At 41.2% G+C, this 18,005-nt stretch overlaps 1 protein-coding gene across 1 annotated transcript; it reads right to left on the bottom strand.

The window, feature by feature from the left end:
* Window positions 1-13,248: 13,248 nt before the first annotated feature.
* On the bottom strand, window positions 13,249-16,473 carry LOC111188315 (C-type lectin domain family 4 member E-like). Its single transcript, XM_049472690.1, has 5 exons — window positions 16,231-16,473; window positions 14,980-15,112; window positions 14,252-14,394; window positions 13,503-13,609; window positions 13,249-13,403 (listed from the first exon to the last, which is right to left on the bottom strand). Exons 1-5 carry the CDS (start codon window positions 16,471-16,473, stop codon window positions 13,265-13,267), a joined length of 765 nt encoding a protein of 254 aa, XP_049328647.1. The 3' UTR covers window positions 13,249-13,264.
* Window positions 16,474-18,005: the final 1,532 nt, after the last annotated feature.

Genomic DNA, 18,005 nt, shown 5'->3' with positions numbered 1-18,005 from the left:
CTGATCTTAATCTCTCATACACTACTGCATTTATGAGATTACAACACATAACTTCTTTATGTATGTTTGTGTTTATATTTCCATGCACAGTTCTGAACGTACAGTACATGCATCTCTCAACATTTCTAATGAGTGTTTTATCCACTGTTTCTCACACTGATCAGCAGCAGCAGTTTGATTCTCTCTCATAGATGAACTGAAGACATCAACTGTTCCATTCAGAAAACTGAGAGAAACATATTCACTAAACTGAGCTCTGAAAATCCAGTATTTGCTCAAAGTTTCATAATCCTGTCAGGATCTTCAGTCAGGATTAGAAACAGGTTGAGTTTGGGTGTGACGCCATAATAAATCCACTAGAGGGAGCCAATCAGCAGCTTAAATGCTGGATCTGAGGCTGTGAGGCTGATCAGTGATTTACAGTCTGCAGTAAAATTACAGATTCAAATATTTTATAGAAAACTAAAGGAGTAATTTATAGAAAAAATAATTAACAGTAAAATATTGTAGCATTAAATACAGATTAGAGGGTGAATAAGGGTTTCTGCTGGTGGAGCCGCCACGATTCTCTGTGTAACAGTGAGAAAGACACAGTCTCAGAAACGTCTCAGCTCCATCCTCTAACCAGCGCTGTTTACTCAGAAACTGAAAACTTCATAAAGCTTTGTCTCGAGCGTTCAGTCTGAGACGCTTCATCTGAAAGAGGGTTCTCTGCTCTGCGTCTCTGAAAACCTGTTTATTATTATAATCACACATCCAGCACATGAGCACAGTCACAGTTTGTACAGTTTGGATAATGATGCTCTAATGAAGGTTTTCAGAAGCTCCACCCTGAGATAAAGGCTGGGTTTGGGGTTTAGTGAGGATCTGGACCAGTTCAGCTGCAGAGAGACGGTAGGAGAATGGTTTGTGCTGCTGCTGTGCTAGAGCTTAGATTCTCTGCCCGAACCCGACCTGACCCAAGGACCGACCCGAAATTCCTCGGGCCGGGTCGGGTCGGGTCGGGCTCCAGAAAATAGTCCGAGATGTAGGCATCTGTTTTCTAATTAAATTTTTATTTGATATAAAGCTCTGGTGTGATAATCACAATGTTGCCGAGTAACCAATTATTATTGTTCATGAAAGCGAACGAAATAGCGAAAACTGAAAGTGAAAAAACATTTGTGTTAACTGAATCTAATAAAAACGGTAATTAAAAGGAAAAAAAGAACTAACTCGAACTGTATTGTGTGTTTATAAAACTAACTTAAACTAATTGAAAGTACTGATAGAACACCCTCATTTTCGTATTTAATTTATTTATAAGCGCTGTTGTACAGCGGGCGGTGTTGTGCCGATTCTGTTCGCGAAGCGGAGTCGGATTCAGCTGGGAGTCGGATACGGCACAGCAGCGGATACGGCACAGCAGCGGCAGCGCGCGGCACCTCGTGGTCCGTGGCGTTTGTTCTCGTTTAAAGTGCTCGCGCTAGCCGCGAAATACGACAGAAAACACTGAGAAACTGCAGAATTATGTATGGGATTACAATATGAGCGCGAGGCAGATGAAAGAGAAACAGGAGATTCAGTGTGTGAGAACCTTTACCCTAGCTCATACCAGAACTCAAATCTATCTCTCTTTCTCTTTCTCGTTTCTTAGATTGATCTCTCTGATGAGATGTGTGAAAACTAATAAAAACTATCAAGCCCACTCTAAAAACAAATTAAAACTTACTGAACTGTAGGAGAAAAAAACAAAACAAAATTAAATTAAACTATAATAAAAATGAAAAAAGTAATCACGCAGCTCTGGGCGCTAGTGAACTCCTCCGCGTTTGACTCGCAGCACTGTGTGTACCTGTTCTTAAAAATCATTTTAATGAAATAATAGTTCTATGCTTCTATGTTACCGTGTTAATTAACATAATTCTGATTATATTTCGCTCATTTAGACAGTCCGAAAACAGACAGTTCATGGTTCGGGTTGGGTCGGGCTCAGGCTCGGTCGGGTCGGATTTTTTGGGACGATCTAAGCTCTATGCTGTGCTGAGTGTGTGACTCCATGTTAATTAGCTTGTGTATAATTGGATGTTTTTGTAGTTGTTGGAAGTTATACAGGTTTTAAGGGTCTGACCTAAAGCAGAGTGTTAAGGAGGGTATTTACATTCAGTAGCTGTATCACCATCAGCAGCCGGAGTCCGAGAGACGACAATTGTCTGTGTTTTCAGCTCAGGTGTCTGTTGGCTGATGTATCAGATCTGGGGATCTGGTGCTTTCTTCTAAGTGTGTTGACTGCCTAGTGATTGGGTATTGGACTTACAAATTGCGAAGAAATTGGAGTAAAATTTGGAATAAATTATTAAGTTCAGTTGCTGTGCACTTACGGAGTGTGTGCATTTGCACGTCTGTGTCAGCAGTTTAAAGTAAGTCAATGCATTCAGTAGGAGGGATGTCCAAAAACATTTTAACATAATGGGTTGGTTTCCCAAAAAGAGGTTAAGCATATTCTTGTACTACACAAAATTTGTGATTGAGATTTTTCACTAAAAGTAAAAACTGTGTATGACTAAGATTAATCAGAATGAATAACAGTGAAATGAGTCTTTATAGAACACTCCTGTTTTCAGCAGATTCTTGTTTTCGTCTTTATTTAATTAAACACTTTTAAAAAGAGAAGTTATTCAGGAGTAACAAAAAGGTAATATTACACACTTCTCACAAAATATCTACTCTTTATATTCTCTTTTCACAGATCCAAAAATACTGGTTATTACAGGGATAATCAGCCCAGTTATTCACAAGATCAAACCCATAGCCGTATAAAGCACAGTCCTCCTCTCCATTACTGTTGGGTTCTCCAGTTCTCCAGAACCTATCAGAGAGAAGGAGAGTATCAGAGTGTTTATCAGAGCAGTGAGGAGTGAGAGTCAGTAACTGCATCATGATCAGAGTTCAGTTCAGGAGTCTCTTACCCAGTGATCAGTTCTGATCCGTCCACCCATTTCCAGACCCCCTCTGTTTCACCGTCACTCAGACCAATCCAAACCCGCTGACCTTTTCTCAATGTGTTAATGAAGACCTGTTGAAGACATGTCATCATTTGAGCATTTAAAATTATTCTATAAGAACCAGCACTCTTCCACCTGTAGGAAACCCGCGAGATCAACAGCACTTAACTGTGCTCTTCTAACTGTGTTCAATTGTGTTCTTCTAATCATATTCTTCTAACTCAGTTCTTCTGACTGGACTCTTCTTCACTGAATTTGTGTTTTAAACACAGTCCACAGTCCGTCTTATTAGCTGCACTGATCATATAGGACACTGTAGTTCTATAATTACAGACAGTAGTCCCTCTATTTCTCTACATAATTTATTATCCTACTTTCACCCTGTTCTTCAATCTTCACAGAAACTGGATGAGGCTATGATTTCAGTGGTTGTTTTTATTTTGTTCACAACTAATTACACAATTTATATCAGTAAAGATTTTTAACTTCTCTTCTCAACCTTTCTTTCATCGAGATCCGATGCGTGATTTACGTTTTCCCAGTGTTTATGATCAGTGGAGCTAAAAAAATGAACAGAGGGAGTAGAAACAAAAAACTGTCAGAAAATGTAAACAGGACTATGTAGTTTTACAGTGCTTTACAGGTAAATAAACTCTTACTGCTGCGACAAACATTATTAAACAGTTTAATACATCTCTCTCTCTCTCTCTCTCTCTTTCTCTCTCTCTCACCTGTTCTTCTCTGCTGTTGATGATCACCAGGTCTGATCCTCTCTTTCTGCAGTCGTTTCTGCTCTCAGTCCAGCTCTTCTCAGTAGAGACGTAGTAAAGACTGGAGCTGAAGTAGATCCACCCGTCTCTAGCTGCTTTATCTATGGATGAATCACAAAAGCAATGCATTATGAGAAAACACATATGGTCACGTCTGGGTCACAAATGTTTGATGTTTTTCACCGTAAAACATTTTAACTCTTTTCTCTGGTTTATATGATTACGATTCTGAGAGATGTGAAACAGAGCTGCCAGAAAGAAATGAGACACAAATGTGTGAGTTAACCTGAAAGAACGTACAATTCAGACTTTACAGGTAAGATACAGATTTAATGGAACACTTAAGATTTAAGGCTGTGATTCTGGTTTCAGTGCAACAACACTGATAAAAGTTTGAACGTAGAAAACTAAAAAAAATTATCAGAATGAATAAAAAGTGGAAGTGTAGACAAAAAACAAATTATTGCATCTGAATATGGAACTGAATGCACTTAGACTGTTTTTATATTTGCGCTTGATGAACACCTTCAAATAGCTCTTTACGAGTACAACACGTTGTGGCTTAAATGTAACTCCATAGTGTAACGATGTGGAATTATTTAGTGGCACAACTCTGTACCAGTTTAACCTCAAACCAGTGTTAGAATGGTGTTCCTAATAAAGTGATTAAAAGCTGCAATTAATCACTAACCCAGTTCAGAACACCTTCTCTGGAGCCCGTCTCTCTCTGCCTGTAACTGGTCTCTCTCTGCAGTCAGGTTGGTGTAACTGGTCTGTAACTGGTCTCTCTCTGCAGTCAGGTTGGTGTAATTGGTCTGTAACTGGTCTCTTTCTGCAGTCAGGTTGGTGTAACTGGTCTGTAACTGGTCTCTCTCTGCAGTCAGGTGGTTGAACTGGATCCACAGCACTGTGATGGCAGTCAGCAGGAGAACACACAGCAGACCCAGACCCACTGCAGCCAGTCTGTAGCGTCTGCTTCCTGCAGAGCGACTCTCTATGAGGAAACACAGATACAAGAACTTTACTCATAGAAATAATAAGTACACTGAGTTGACAAAAGTCATGGGACAGCAGTATGTAAATTGATAATGAAGGGTTGCCTCAGGGAAGAGCTTAGGTACACCCACACTTGTATAAGTTGTAAAGCTGAACACTGATCAGTGTGCTCATGGCAAGGTGAAATTAATTATGGGAGTTCAGATGAAGTCTGATAGTAGTGCAGATGGACGAAAACAACATTCAGTTTCTGAAACTGTATGCAGATATTTAACATTCTTCAGTCCACAGTGTCACGTGTATAAATTAAAAGGTCCAATATAACCACAAAGTCGAGGTGAGGGGAGTCTGGAAAGGACAAGGGATGGATAGAACTGGAGGAGGGACAAGTATGGCATCACATCAGTGTCAAAAGTCATTTCGAACTTCATTTTACTCCTTTTCAAGTGTTTTTTTTTTCATCTTGAATTTACAGCTGTCCTTTACATTATGTGCATTGCCTGGGGCTGCTCCTTTTGCTCCAGTGAAAGTTTCGCGTCTAAGTGTAGAAAAGGGGGGTTTTGACAGTTTAGTGGCGGGGTCAGGGTCATCTCCCTCATCAAATGCTGTTGGCTGATAGCTCCAGGTTTTGTGATAGACGGCTTACTACCAATAGTCTGTTTCAGAAAGTAAAGATGGAGGAGGGTGAAAAAAGGACAACAGTAGAGTTAATTTCTGTGATGGTCAATAAATGAAAGTTCAACGAGACTTTTATTCGAATCCCCCTCAAGCGGGACCCTCACAGCCAGGTTTGTGATTCCTGCAACCAACAAAATATGAACCCTCAGCAACCAGGAAGCAGAGTTTCAGTCCAGAAAAATCCAGAAAAAAAAGGATTCCTTTGGTTTTAATAAAGGTGGCATGTCTTTTCTGCTATGCTAGCTATTCTACCATGATAATCTTTCCACCAAATGGAAGGTAGAAATAACCTCTGATAATTAAGTGCATTATATAACAGCTTTTCACTTTCTTCAAATCATTAGGTGTGTCTGTCTAATTTGCAAACTGCAGAAGGTTTAATTCTGTTATGTTTTTGCTTGGGGCATCCAAATACCTTGAAACAACCCTGGATGGAGACCGCACTGAGAACATGGGGGCCAGTCAGGTGGTTGAACTGGATCCACAGCACTGTGATTGTAGTCAGCAGGAGAACACACAGCAGACCCAGACAGGTCTGTAGTCAGCCAGGTCTTGCGGCCCTGCAGCACCATCAGTCTTGGTGGAGATAGGGCTGTTTGAAGGGCAACAACTGCTGCCCCAAGTGCCTGCGCAATGCCATTGGCCACATGTGCAACCATTTTTCTGCCCCCAACAGCCTCTGTGAACATGTGGCCGCATCCCAGTATGCACAGGAGAGTGGACCAGGACAGGACATTCATTACCTCATCACGTTTGCCTCTAGCTTTCAGCTCCAGAGACCAGACACCAGACTGAAATCTTTGAAGAGGGTAGTGCAACAGGGAAAAGCGAGAGATTTCACAGTACATATTGGAGTGCATGTGTCCCTCAATGAAATGTAACTCCCCAACAACCGCTGCACTCATGCAGCCCCAGACCATGGCATTCCCACCACCATGCTTGACTGTAGGCTTGAGATACTTATCTTTGTACTCCTTACTTGATTGCAGCCACACATGCTTGAGACCATTTGACCAACCAAATGAATTAATCTTGGTCTCATCAGACCACAGGATATGGTTCCAGTAATCCATGTCCTTTGTTGACATGTATTCAGCAAACTGTTTGCAAGCTTTCTTCTGTACAGACTTCAGAAGAGGTTTTCTTCTGGGGTGACAACCAATTTGATGTACTGTGCAGCGTAAGATCTGAGCACTGACAGGCTGAACCCCCACTTCTTCAATCTCTGCAGCAAAGCTGACAGCACTCCTACACACCTATCTTTCAAAGATGACAACATTAGGACATGACGCTGAGCATGTGCTTCTTTGGATGACCAACGCGAGGTCTGTTCTGAGTGGACCTTGCTCTTTTAAAATGCTGGATGATTTTGGCCACTGGGCTGCAACTCAGCTTCAGGTTAGCCTTGGCCATCTTTAGTGCAACAATTTGTCTTTTAAGATCCTCAGAGAGTTATTTGCCATGAGGTGCCATGTTGAAACTTTCAGTGACCAGTATGAGAGAGTGTGAGAGCTGTACTACCAAATTGAACACACCTGCTCCCTGTGCACACCTGAGACCTAGTAACACTAATGAGTCAAATGATTTTTTGGAGGGAAAATGACAATTAGTGCTACATTTGGACATTTCTGGTGTAGTCTCTTAGGGGTGTACTCACTTGTGTTGCCGGTACTTTAGACTTGCTATTGAATGGCTATATATTGAGTTATTTTGAAGGAAGTATAAATTAACACTGTTATATAAGCTACTCACAGACTATTTTTCATTGTTTCAAAGAGTCCTTTTGTCAGTGTTGTCCCATTAAAAGATATATTTAAATATCTGCAGAAATGTGAGGAGTGTACTCACTTTCCTGATACACAGTATAAGCTAGGACTATTTCATTTTCACTGCAGCGCCCTCTCAGGTTCAACTGTGCTATAGGTGACGATGATGTGTCAGCATACTTTGGTATACAGATACCTCATAATGTGCAGATCAGTCAATCAATAATTCAACCCCCTGCATCTCACCGCTATCAGAGGCAAACTGCTGCAGCTCTGCCAATCAGCTCTCCCTCCTGCCCTGTCTCTAAACCCATACATCAGCCAGTACCCCTCCCAAACGACCCCTTACATTTTTTAGCCTTTTCCAAATTTGAGTCACCTAAAATCAGGGGGTTTAGCCCTGTAAGTTTATTTGGGTGTGGTGGAGGGCAACTTAACTTAATGCAATAAACGTACATTTGAGTTTAGTGAGTCTCTGTGTTTGTGTCTCTCTCTACTACTTCCTGTTTATCAGGTCTAAAGGGGTGCATGCTTATCCCCATACAGTACAAAATAAACAATGCTAAAGTATGTAATTTAACAAGTTAATAGAGTCTTACTTTCTCACACCCACATTTCACTGGTTCCTGACCTAAGAAGGCCTCTTGGTTGGAAACCTTTCTTTTGTATGCTTTTCTTAACCAAGCAGTAACACTGGTGTCTGACACACTTGTTCCAGCACCCTGCACACTCTTACACCACTACCATACATGTGTAACTGCTGTCAAGTACACTTATCAGTAACCAGTAATTAGTAATGGTACCTGCTTGTTGTGTCTTCAGGATCCTCATTGTGTTGGTGTCCTCCATCTCTGTGTTGGGGTCATGACCTCTAACAGCGTCTGCACTCTCGTAGATATCCATCACCATCTCCACTGTATCTCCTCTGTTCATCTCCTCAGATCCAATCACGTCATCATAAACACTCAGAGACATGTTTAATCTGTAAAATACTGAAACACTGAATTACTGCGTCTCTGTAGAAACACTACAGCAGTGCTGCACCTCTAACCTACTTTAACTACAGTAGTGCTGTTAATAAAGGAAGTGTCCAAGTGTCATCAGCTATATACAGTTTCCTGTCTGAGCTGAAGGCGTGAAAACAGCAGAGCTCTCATGCTCTTTATTAAAGCTGATCTTAATCTCTCATACACGACTACATTTATGAGATTACAATATAAACTGAGTATAAATTATTTATGTATGTTTATATGTGTATATTCCATGCACAGTTCTGAAAGTACAGTACATGCATCTCTCAACATTTCTAATGAGTGTTTTATCCACTGTTTCTCACACTGATCAGCAGCAGCAGTTTGATTCTCTCTCATAGATGAACTGAAGACATCAACTGTTTAATTCAGAAAACTGAGAGAAACATATTCACTAAACTAAGCTCTGAAAATCCAGTATTTGCTCAGAGTTTCATAATCCTGTCAGGATCTTCAGTCAGGATTAGAAACAGGTTGAGTTTGGGTGTGATGTCATGATAAATCCACTAGAGGGAGCCAATCAGCAGCTTAAATGCTGGATCTGAGACTGTGAGGCTGATCAGTGATTTACAGTCTGCAGTAAAATTACAGATTAAAATATTTTATAAAAAACTAAAGGAGTAATTTATAGAAAAAATAATTAACAGTAAAATATTGTAGAATTAAATACAGATTAGAGGGTGAATAAGGGTTTCTGCTGGTGGAGCCGCCACGATTCTCTGTGTAACAGTGAGAAAGACACAGTCTCAGATACTTCTCAGCTCCATCCTCTAACCAGCGCTGTTTACTCAGAAACTGAAAACTTCATAAAGCTTTGTCTCGATCGTTCAGTCTGAGACGCTTCATCTGAAAGAGGGTTCTCTGCTCTGCGTCTCTGAAAACCTGTTTATTATTATAATCACACATCCAGCACATGAGCACAGTCACAGTTTGTACAGTTTGGATATTGATGCTCTAATGAAGGTTTTCAGAAGCTCCACCCTGAGATAAAGGCTGGGTTTGGGGTTTAGTGAGGATCTGGACCAGTTCAGCTGCAGAGAGACGGTAGGAGAATGGGTTGTGCTGCTGCTGTGCTAGAGCTTAGATTCTCTGCCCGAACCCGACCTGACCCAAGGACCGACCCGAAATTCCTCGGGCCGGGTCGGGTCGGGCTCCAGAAAATAGTCCGAGATGTAGGCATCTGTTTTCTAATTAAATTTTTATTTGATATAAAGCTCTGATGTGATAATCACAAGGTTGCCGAGTAACCAATTATTATTGTTCATGAAAGCGAACGAAATAGCGAAAACTGAAAGTGAAAAAACATTTGTGTTAACTGAATCTAATAAAAACTGTAATTAAAAGGAAAAAAAAAACTAACTCGAACTGTATTGTGTGTTTATAAAACTTACTTAAATTAACTGAAATTACTGATAGAACACCCTCATTTTCGTATTTAATTTACTTATAAGCGCTGTTGTACAGCGGGCGGTGTTGTGCCGATTCTGTTCGCAAAGCGGAGTCGGATTCAGCTGGGAAGCGGATACGGCACAGCAGCGGATACGGCACAGCAGCGGCAGCGCGCGGCACCTCGTGGTCCGTGGCGTTTGTTCTCGTTTAAAGCGCTCGCGCTAGCCGCGAAATACGACAGAAAACACTGAGAAACTGCAGAATTATGTATGGGATTACAATATGAGCGCGAGGCAGATGAAAGAGAAACAGGAGATTCAGTGTGTGAGAACCTTTACCCTAGCTCATACCAGAACTCAAATCTCTCTCTCTCTCTTTCTCGTTTCTTAGATTGATCTCTCTGATGAGATGTGTGAAAACTAATAAAAACTATCAAGCCCACTCTAAAAACAAATTAAAACTTACTGAACTGTAGGAGAAAAAACAAAACAAAATTAAATTAAACTATAATAAAAAAAATGAAAAAAGTAATCACGTAGCTCTGGGCGCACGTGAACTCCTCCGCGTTTGACTCGCAGCACTGTGTGTACCTGTTCTTAAAAATCATTTTAATGAAATAATAGTTCTATGCTTCTATGTTACTGTGTTAATTAACATAATTCTGATTATATTTCGCTCATTCAAACAGCCCGAAAACAGACAGTTTATGGGGCGGATCGGGTCGGGCTCGGGCTCTTAATGACAGTTCATGGTTCGGGTTGGGTCGGGCTCGGGCAGAACGTGCACTGGCTCGGGCAGGGTCGGGTCGGATTTTTTGGGCCCGATCTAAGCTCTACGACCAACACAGTCCAACACATGAGGACGAGAGCATGCAGCTAACCAGGAACCAGGTGTTTGCCTCACCCAGTCCAGCCTGAGACTCCTGCTAGCTTCAGAATCTCGGACAAATGGGACAATAGGCTCAGCCAAAAGCTTCCTTGGTCACCACCCCTAGTGACCAATGACTAATTGGAGGCTGTATTGAGAACATTGGAACCTCTCCATGTGCAGCACCATTGGCCATTGGACATCCAAGAGTATGACCCAGGTCTGGCCAGCCCTGCAGTACCCTCAGGTTTGACGGTGAAAACCGCTGACTCGAATGCCTGCTTAATGACTTTGACTGCACCACAACCACTTTTCCACCACCCAACAGCACCTGTGGACAGCCGCATTGCTGCCCCGGGCTGTATGGAAAGAAGGACCAGAACCGTCACTCCTTCACCTTCAGCTCTGGCTTTCAGCTCCAGACACCAGCAAAGCGAAATAGACTGAATAGCCGAACTGAGCTCATTTATAGGCCTGGACTGTTTCCAGCACCACACACACACTCTTACACCACTACCATACATGTGTCACTGCTGTCAAGTACACTTTTATCAGTATGTGATACCTGAGTTTACTGAGAACTTCCCAAGAACCTGTGATTTACTGATATTCTCTACAACACAATACAGTGGTGATCTGATAGCTACAGTGTAGTAATTCTGCTGCTTGTTCTTTATTATCACCAGAAAACAGTTAAACTTTCTCTAAGAGTTGAGTTTATACAGAGTACAGCTCAGTCTTTTACTATTATACAAAATGTAATTAGTAACGGTACCTGCTTTTTGTGTCTTCAGGATCCTCATCATGTTGGCGTCCTCCACCTCAGTGTCGGGGTCGAGGCCTCTAACAGCATCTGAACTCTCATATATAACCACCGTTATCTCGTCTCGATCTGCTCTGTTCAGCTCCTCAAAGTAGATCAGATCCTCATAAACACTCAGAGACATGTCTAATCTCTAAAATACTGAAACACTGAATTACTGCGTCTCTGTAGAAACACTACAGCAGTGCTGCACCTCTCGCCTACTTTAACTAAAATAGTGCTGTTCATAAAGGAAGTGTCCAAGTGCCATCAACTCTATACAGTTTCCTGTATATAGATGTGAGCTGAAGGTTTGAAAACAGCAGAGCCCACCTGCTCTTTATTAAAGCTGATCTTAATCTCTCATACACGACTACATTTATGAGATTAAAATATAAACTGAGTATAACTTCTTTATGTATGTTTATATGTTTATATTTCCATGCACAGTTCTGAACGTCTAGTTCATTTATCACTCCACATTTCTAATGAGTGTTTTATCAACTGTTTTTTTATACACTGATCAGCAGCAGCAGTTTCATCAACTGTTCCATTCAGAAAACTGAGAGAAACATATTCACTAAACTGAGCTCTGAAAATCCAGTATTTGCTCAGAGTTTCATAATCCTGTCAGGATCTTCAGTCTGGATTAGAAACAGGTTGAGTTTGGGTGTGATGTCATGATAAATCCACTAGAGGGAGCCAATCAGCAGCTTAAATGCTGGATCTGAGGCTGTGAGGCTGATCAATGATTTACAGTCTGCAGTAAAATTACAGATTAAAATATTTTATTAATTTTTGTGGTGTCTATGGACAGTTTTAAATAATAAAAATAAAGGAGTAATTTATTGTAAAAAAATAATTAACAGTAAAATATTGTAGAATTAAATACAGATTAGAGGGTGAATAAGGGTTTCTGCTGGTGGAGCCGCCACGATTCTCTGTGTAACAGTGAGAAAGACACAGTCTCAGATACGTCTCAGCTCCATCCTCTAACCAGCGCTGTTTACTCAGAAACTGAAAACTTCATAAAGCTTTGTCTCGATCGTTCAGTCTGAGACGCTTCATCTGAAAGAGGGTTCTCTGCTCTGCGTCTCTGAAAACCTGTTTATTATTATAATCACACATCCAGCACATGAGCACAGTCACAGTTTGTACAGTTTGGATATTGATGCTCTAATGAAGGTTTTCAGAAGCTCCACCCTGAGATAAAGGCTGGGTTTGGGGTTCAGTGAGGACCTGGACCAGTTCAGCTGTAGAGAGACGGTAGGAGAATGGTTTGTGCTGCTGCTGTGCTGAGTGTGTACCTTCATGTTAATTAGCTTGTGTATAATTGGATGTTTTTGTAGTTGTTATTGGAAGTTATACAGGTTTTAAGGGTCTGACCTAAAGCAGAGTGTTAAGGAGGGTATTTACATTCAGTCGCTGTATCACCATCAGCAGCCGGAGTCCGAGAGAGGACAATTGTCTGTGTTTTCAGCTCAGGTGTCTGTTGGCTGATGTATCAGATCTGGGGATCTGGTGCTTTCTTCTGAGTGTGTTGACTGCCTAGTGATTGGGTATTGGACTTACAAATTGCGAAGAAATTGGAGTAAAATTTGGAATAAATTATTAAGTTCAGTTGCTGTGCACTTACGGAGTGTGTGCATTTGCACGTCTGTGTCAGCAGTTTAAAGTAAGTCAATGCATTCATTAGGAGGGATGTCCAAAAACATTTTAACATAATGGGTTGGTTTCCCAAAAAGAGGTTAAGCATATTCTTGTACTACACAAAATGTGTGATTGAGATTTTTCACTAAAAGTAAAAACTGTGTATGACCAAGATTAATCAGAATGAATAACAGTGAAATGAGTCTTTATAGAACACTCCTGTTTTCAGCAGATTCTTGTTTTTGTCTTTATTTAATTAAACACTTTTAAAAAGAGAAGTCAGGAGTAACAAAAAGGTAATATTACACACTTCTCACACAATATCTACTCTTTATATTCTCTTTTCACAGATCCAAAAATACTGGCTATTACAGGGATAATCAGCCCAGTTATTCACAGGATCAGACCCATAGCCGTATAAACCACAGTCCTCTTCTCCATTACTGTTGGGTTCTCCAGTTCTCCAGAACCTATCAGAGAGAGGAGAGTATCAGAGTGTTTATCAGAGCAGTGAGGAGTGAGAGTCAGTAACTGCATCATGATCAGAGTTCAGTTCAGGAGTCTCTTACCCAGTGATCAGTTCTGATCCGTCCACCCATTTCCAGACCCCCTCTGTTTCACCGTCACTCAGACCAATCCAAATCCACTGACCTTTTCTCAATGTGTTAATGAAGTCCTGTTGAAGACATGTCATCATTTGAGCATTTAAAATTATTCTATAAGAACCAGCACTCTTCCACCTGTAGGAAACCTGTGAGATCAACAGCACTTAACTGTGCTCTTCTAACTGTGTTCAATTGTGTTCTTCTAATCATATTCTTCTAACTCAGTTCTTCTGACTGGACTCTTCTTCACTGAATTTGTGTTTTAAACACAGTCCACAGTCCGTCTTATTAGCTGCACTGATCATATAGGACACTGTAGTTCTATAATTACAGACAGTAGTCCCTCTATTTCTCTACATAATTTATTATCCTACTTTCACCCTGTTCTTCAATCTTCACAGAAAGTGGATGAGGCTATGATTTCAGTGGTTATTTTTATTTTGTTCTCAACTAATTACACAATTTATATCAGTAAAGATTTTTAACTTCTCTTCTCAACCTTTCTTTCATCGAGATCCGGTGCGTGATTTACGTTTTCCCAGTGTTTATGATCAGTGGAGCTAAACAAATGAACAGAGGGAGTAGAAACAAAAAACTGTCAGAAAATGTATGTAGTTTTACAGTGCTTTACAGGTAAATAAACTCTTACTGCTGCGATAAGCATTACTAAACAGTTTAATACATCTCTCTCTCTCTCTCTTTCTCTTTCTCACCTGTTCTTCTCTGCTGTTGATGATCACCAGGTCTGATCCTCTCTCTCTGCAGTCGTTTCTGCTCTCAGTCCAGTTCTTCCACTCACTAGAAATGTAGTAAAGACTGGAGCTGAAGTAGATCCACTCGTCTCTAACTGCTTTATCTATGGATGAAACACAAAAGCAATGCATTATGAGAAAACACCTGTGGTCACTTCTGGTCATGATTGCTTGATGCTCTTCACAGTAAAACATTTTAACTCTTTTCTCTGGTTTATATGATTGCGACTCTGAGAGATGTGAAACAGAGCTGCCAGAAAGAAATGAGATACAAATGTGTGAGTTAACCTGAAAGAACGTACAATTCAGACTTTACAGGTAAGATACAGATTTAATGGAACACTTAAGATTTATGGCTGTGATTCTGGTTTCAGTGCAACAATACTGATAAAAGTTTGAACGTAGAAAACTAAAAAATTATCCGAATGAATAAAAAGTGCAAGTGTAGACAAAGTGCAAATTACTGCATCTGAATATGGAACTGAATGCACTTAGACTGTTTTTATATTTGCGCTTGATGAACCTTCAAATAGCTCTTTACGAGTACAACACGTTGTGGCTTAAATGTAACTCCATAGTGTAACGATGTGGAATGATTTAGTGGCACAACTCTGTACCAGTTTAACCTCAAACCAGTGTTAGAATGGTGTTCCTAATAAAGTGATTAAGAACTGCAATTAATCACTAACCCAGTTCAGAAAACCTTCTCTGGAGCCCGTCTCTCTCTGCAGTCAGGTGGTTGAACTGGATCCACAGCACTGTGATGGCAGTCAGCAGGAGAACACACAGCAGACCCAGACCCACTGCAGCCAGTCTGTAGCGTCTGCTTCCTGCAGAGCGACTCTCTATGAGGAAACACAGATACATGAACTTTACTCATAGAAATAATAAGTACACTGAGTTGACAAAAGTCATCGGACAGCAATATGTAAATTGATAATGAAGGGTTGCCTCAGGGAAGAGCTTAGGTACACCCACACTTGTATAAGTTGTAAAGCTGAACACTGATCAGTGTGCTCATGGCAAGGTGAAATTAATTATGGGAGTTCAGACGAAGTCTGATAGTAGTGCAGATGGACGAAAACAACATTCAGTTTCTGAAACTGTATGCAGATATTTAACATTCTTCAGTCCACAGTGTCACGTGTATAAATTAAAAGGTCCAATATAACCACAAAGTCGAGGTGAGGGGAGTCTGGAAAGGACAAGGGATGGATAGAACTGGAGGAGGGACAAGTATGGCATCACATCAGTGTCAAAAGTTATTTCGAACTTCATTTTACTCCTTTTCAAGTGTTTTTTTTTCCATCTTGAATTTACAGCTGTCCTTTACATTATGTGCATTGCCTGGGGCTGCTCTTTTTGCTCCAGTGAAAGTTTCGCGTCTAAGTGTAGAAAAGGGGGGTTTTGACAGTTTATTGGCGGGGTCAGGGTCATCTCCCTCATCAAATGCTGTTGGCTGATAGCTCCAGGTTTTGTGATAGACGGCTTACTACCAATAGTCTGTTTCAGAAAGTAAAGATGGAGGAGGGTGAAAAAAGGACAACAGTAGAGTTAATTTCTGTGATGGTCAATAAATGAAAGTTCAACGAGACTTTTATTCGAATCCCCCTCAAGCGGGACCCTCACAGCCAGGTTTGTGATTCCTGCAACCAACAAAATATGAACCCTCAGCAACCAGGAAGCAGAGTTTCAGTCCAGAAAAATCCAGAAAAAAAAGGATTCCTTTGGTTTTAATAAAGGTGGCATGTCTTTTCTGCTATGCTAGCTATTCTACCGTGATAATCTTTCTACCAAATGGAAGGTAGGAATAACCTCTGATAATTAAGGGCATTATATAACAGCTTTTCACTTTCTTCAAATCATTAGGTGCGTCTGTCTAATTTGCAAACTGCAGAAGGTTTAAGTCTGTTATGTTTTTGCTTGGGGCATCCAAATGCCTTGAAACAACCCTGGATGGAGACCGCACTGAGAACATGGGGGCCAGTCAGGTGGTTGAACTGGATCCACAGCACTGTGATTGTAGTCAGCAGGAGAATACACAGCAGACCCAGACCATCTGCAGTCAGCCAGGTCTTGCGGCCCTGCAGCACCATCAGACTTGGTGGCGATGGGGCTGTTTGAAGGGCAACAACTGCTGCCCCAAGTGCCTGCGCAATGCCATTGGCCACATGTGCAACCATTTTTCTGCCCCCCAACAGCCTCTGTGAACATGTGGCCGCATCCCAGTATGCACAGGAGAGTGGACCAGGACAGGACATTCATTACCTCATCACGTTTGCCTCTAGCTTTCAGCTCCAGAGACCAGACACCAGGCTGAAATCTTAGAAGAGGGTAGTGCAACAGGGAAAAGCGAGAGATTTCACAGTACATATTGGAGTGCATGTGTCTCTCAATGAAATGTAACTCCCCAACAACCGCTGTACTCATGCAGCCCCAGACCATGGCATTCCCACCACCATGCTTGACTGTAGGCTTGAGATACTTATCTTTGTACTCCTTACTTGATTGACGCCACACATGCTCGAGACCATTTGACCAACCAAATGAATTAATCTTGGTCTCATCCGACCACAGGATATGGTTCCAGTAATCCATGTCCTTTGTTGACATGTATTCAGCAAACTGTTTGCAAGCTTTCTTCTGTACAGACTTCAGAAGAGGTTTTCTTCTGGGGTGACAACCAATTTGATGTACTGTGCAGCGTATGATCTGAGCACTGACAGGCTGAACCCCCACTTCTTCAATGTCTGCAGCAAAGCTGACAGCACTCCTACACACCTATCTTTCAAAGACGACAACATTAGGACATGACGCTGAGCATGTGCTTCTTTGGATGACCAACGCGAGGTCTGTTCTGAGTGGACCCTGCTCTTTTCAAAATGCTGGATGATTTTGGCCACTGGGCTGCAGCTCAGCTTCAGGTTAGCCTTGGCCATCTTTAGTGCAACAATTTGTCTTTTAAGATCGTCAGAGAGTTCTTTGCCATGAGGTGCCATTAAAGGTGATCTTAATCTCTCATGCACGACTACATTTATGAGATCACAACACATAACTTCTTTATGTATGTTTGTGTTTATATTTCCATACACAGTTCTGAACGTCCAGTTCATCCATCACTCCACATTTCTAATGAGTGTTTTAGAGACGCTTCATCTGAAAGAGGGTTCTCTGCTCTGCGTCTCTGAAAACGTGTTTATTATTATAATCACACATCCAGCACATGAGCACAGTCACAGTTTGTACAGTTTGGATATTTATGCTCTAATGAAGGTTTTCAGAAGCTCCAGCCTGAGATAAAAGCTGGGTTTGGGGTTTAGTGAGGATCTGAACCAGTTCAGCTGCAGAGAGACGGTAGGAGAATGGGTTGTGCTGCTGCTGTGCTAGAGCTTAGATTCTCTGCCCGAACCCGACCTGACGTGAGGACCGACCCGAAATTCCTCGGGCCGGGTCGGGTCGGGATCCAGAAAATAGTCCGAGATGTAGCCATCTGTTTTCTAATAAAATTTTTATCTTATATAAATCTCTGGTGTGATAATCACAATGTTGCCGAGTAACCAATTATTATTGTTCATGAAAGCGAACGAAATAGCGAAAACTGAAAGTGAAAAAACATTTGTGTTAACTGAATCTAATAAAATTAAAAGGAAAAAACAGAACTAACTCGAACTGTATTGTGTGTTTATAAAACTAACTTAAATTAACTGAAAGTACT

Source organism: Astyanax mexicanus, chromosome 25 (assembly GCF_023375975.1).
Source record: "Astyanax mexicanus isolate ESR-SI-001 chromosome 25, AstMex3_surface, whole genome shotgun sequence".
NCBI lineage: Eukaryota > Metazoa > Chordata > Actinopteri > Characiformes > Acestrorhamphidae > Astyanax > Astyanax mexicanus.
The sequence above is the reverse complement of the archived record's forward strand: the minus strand, read 5'-3'. Positions and strand labels throughout refer to the sequence as shown.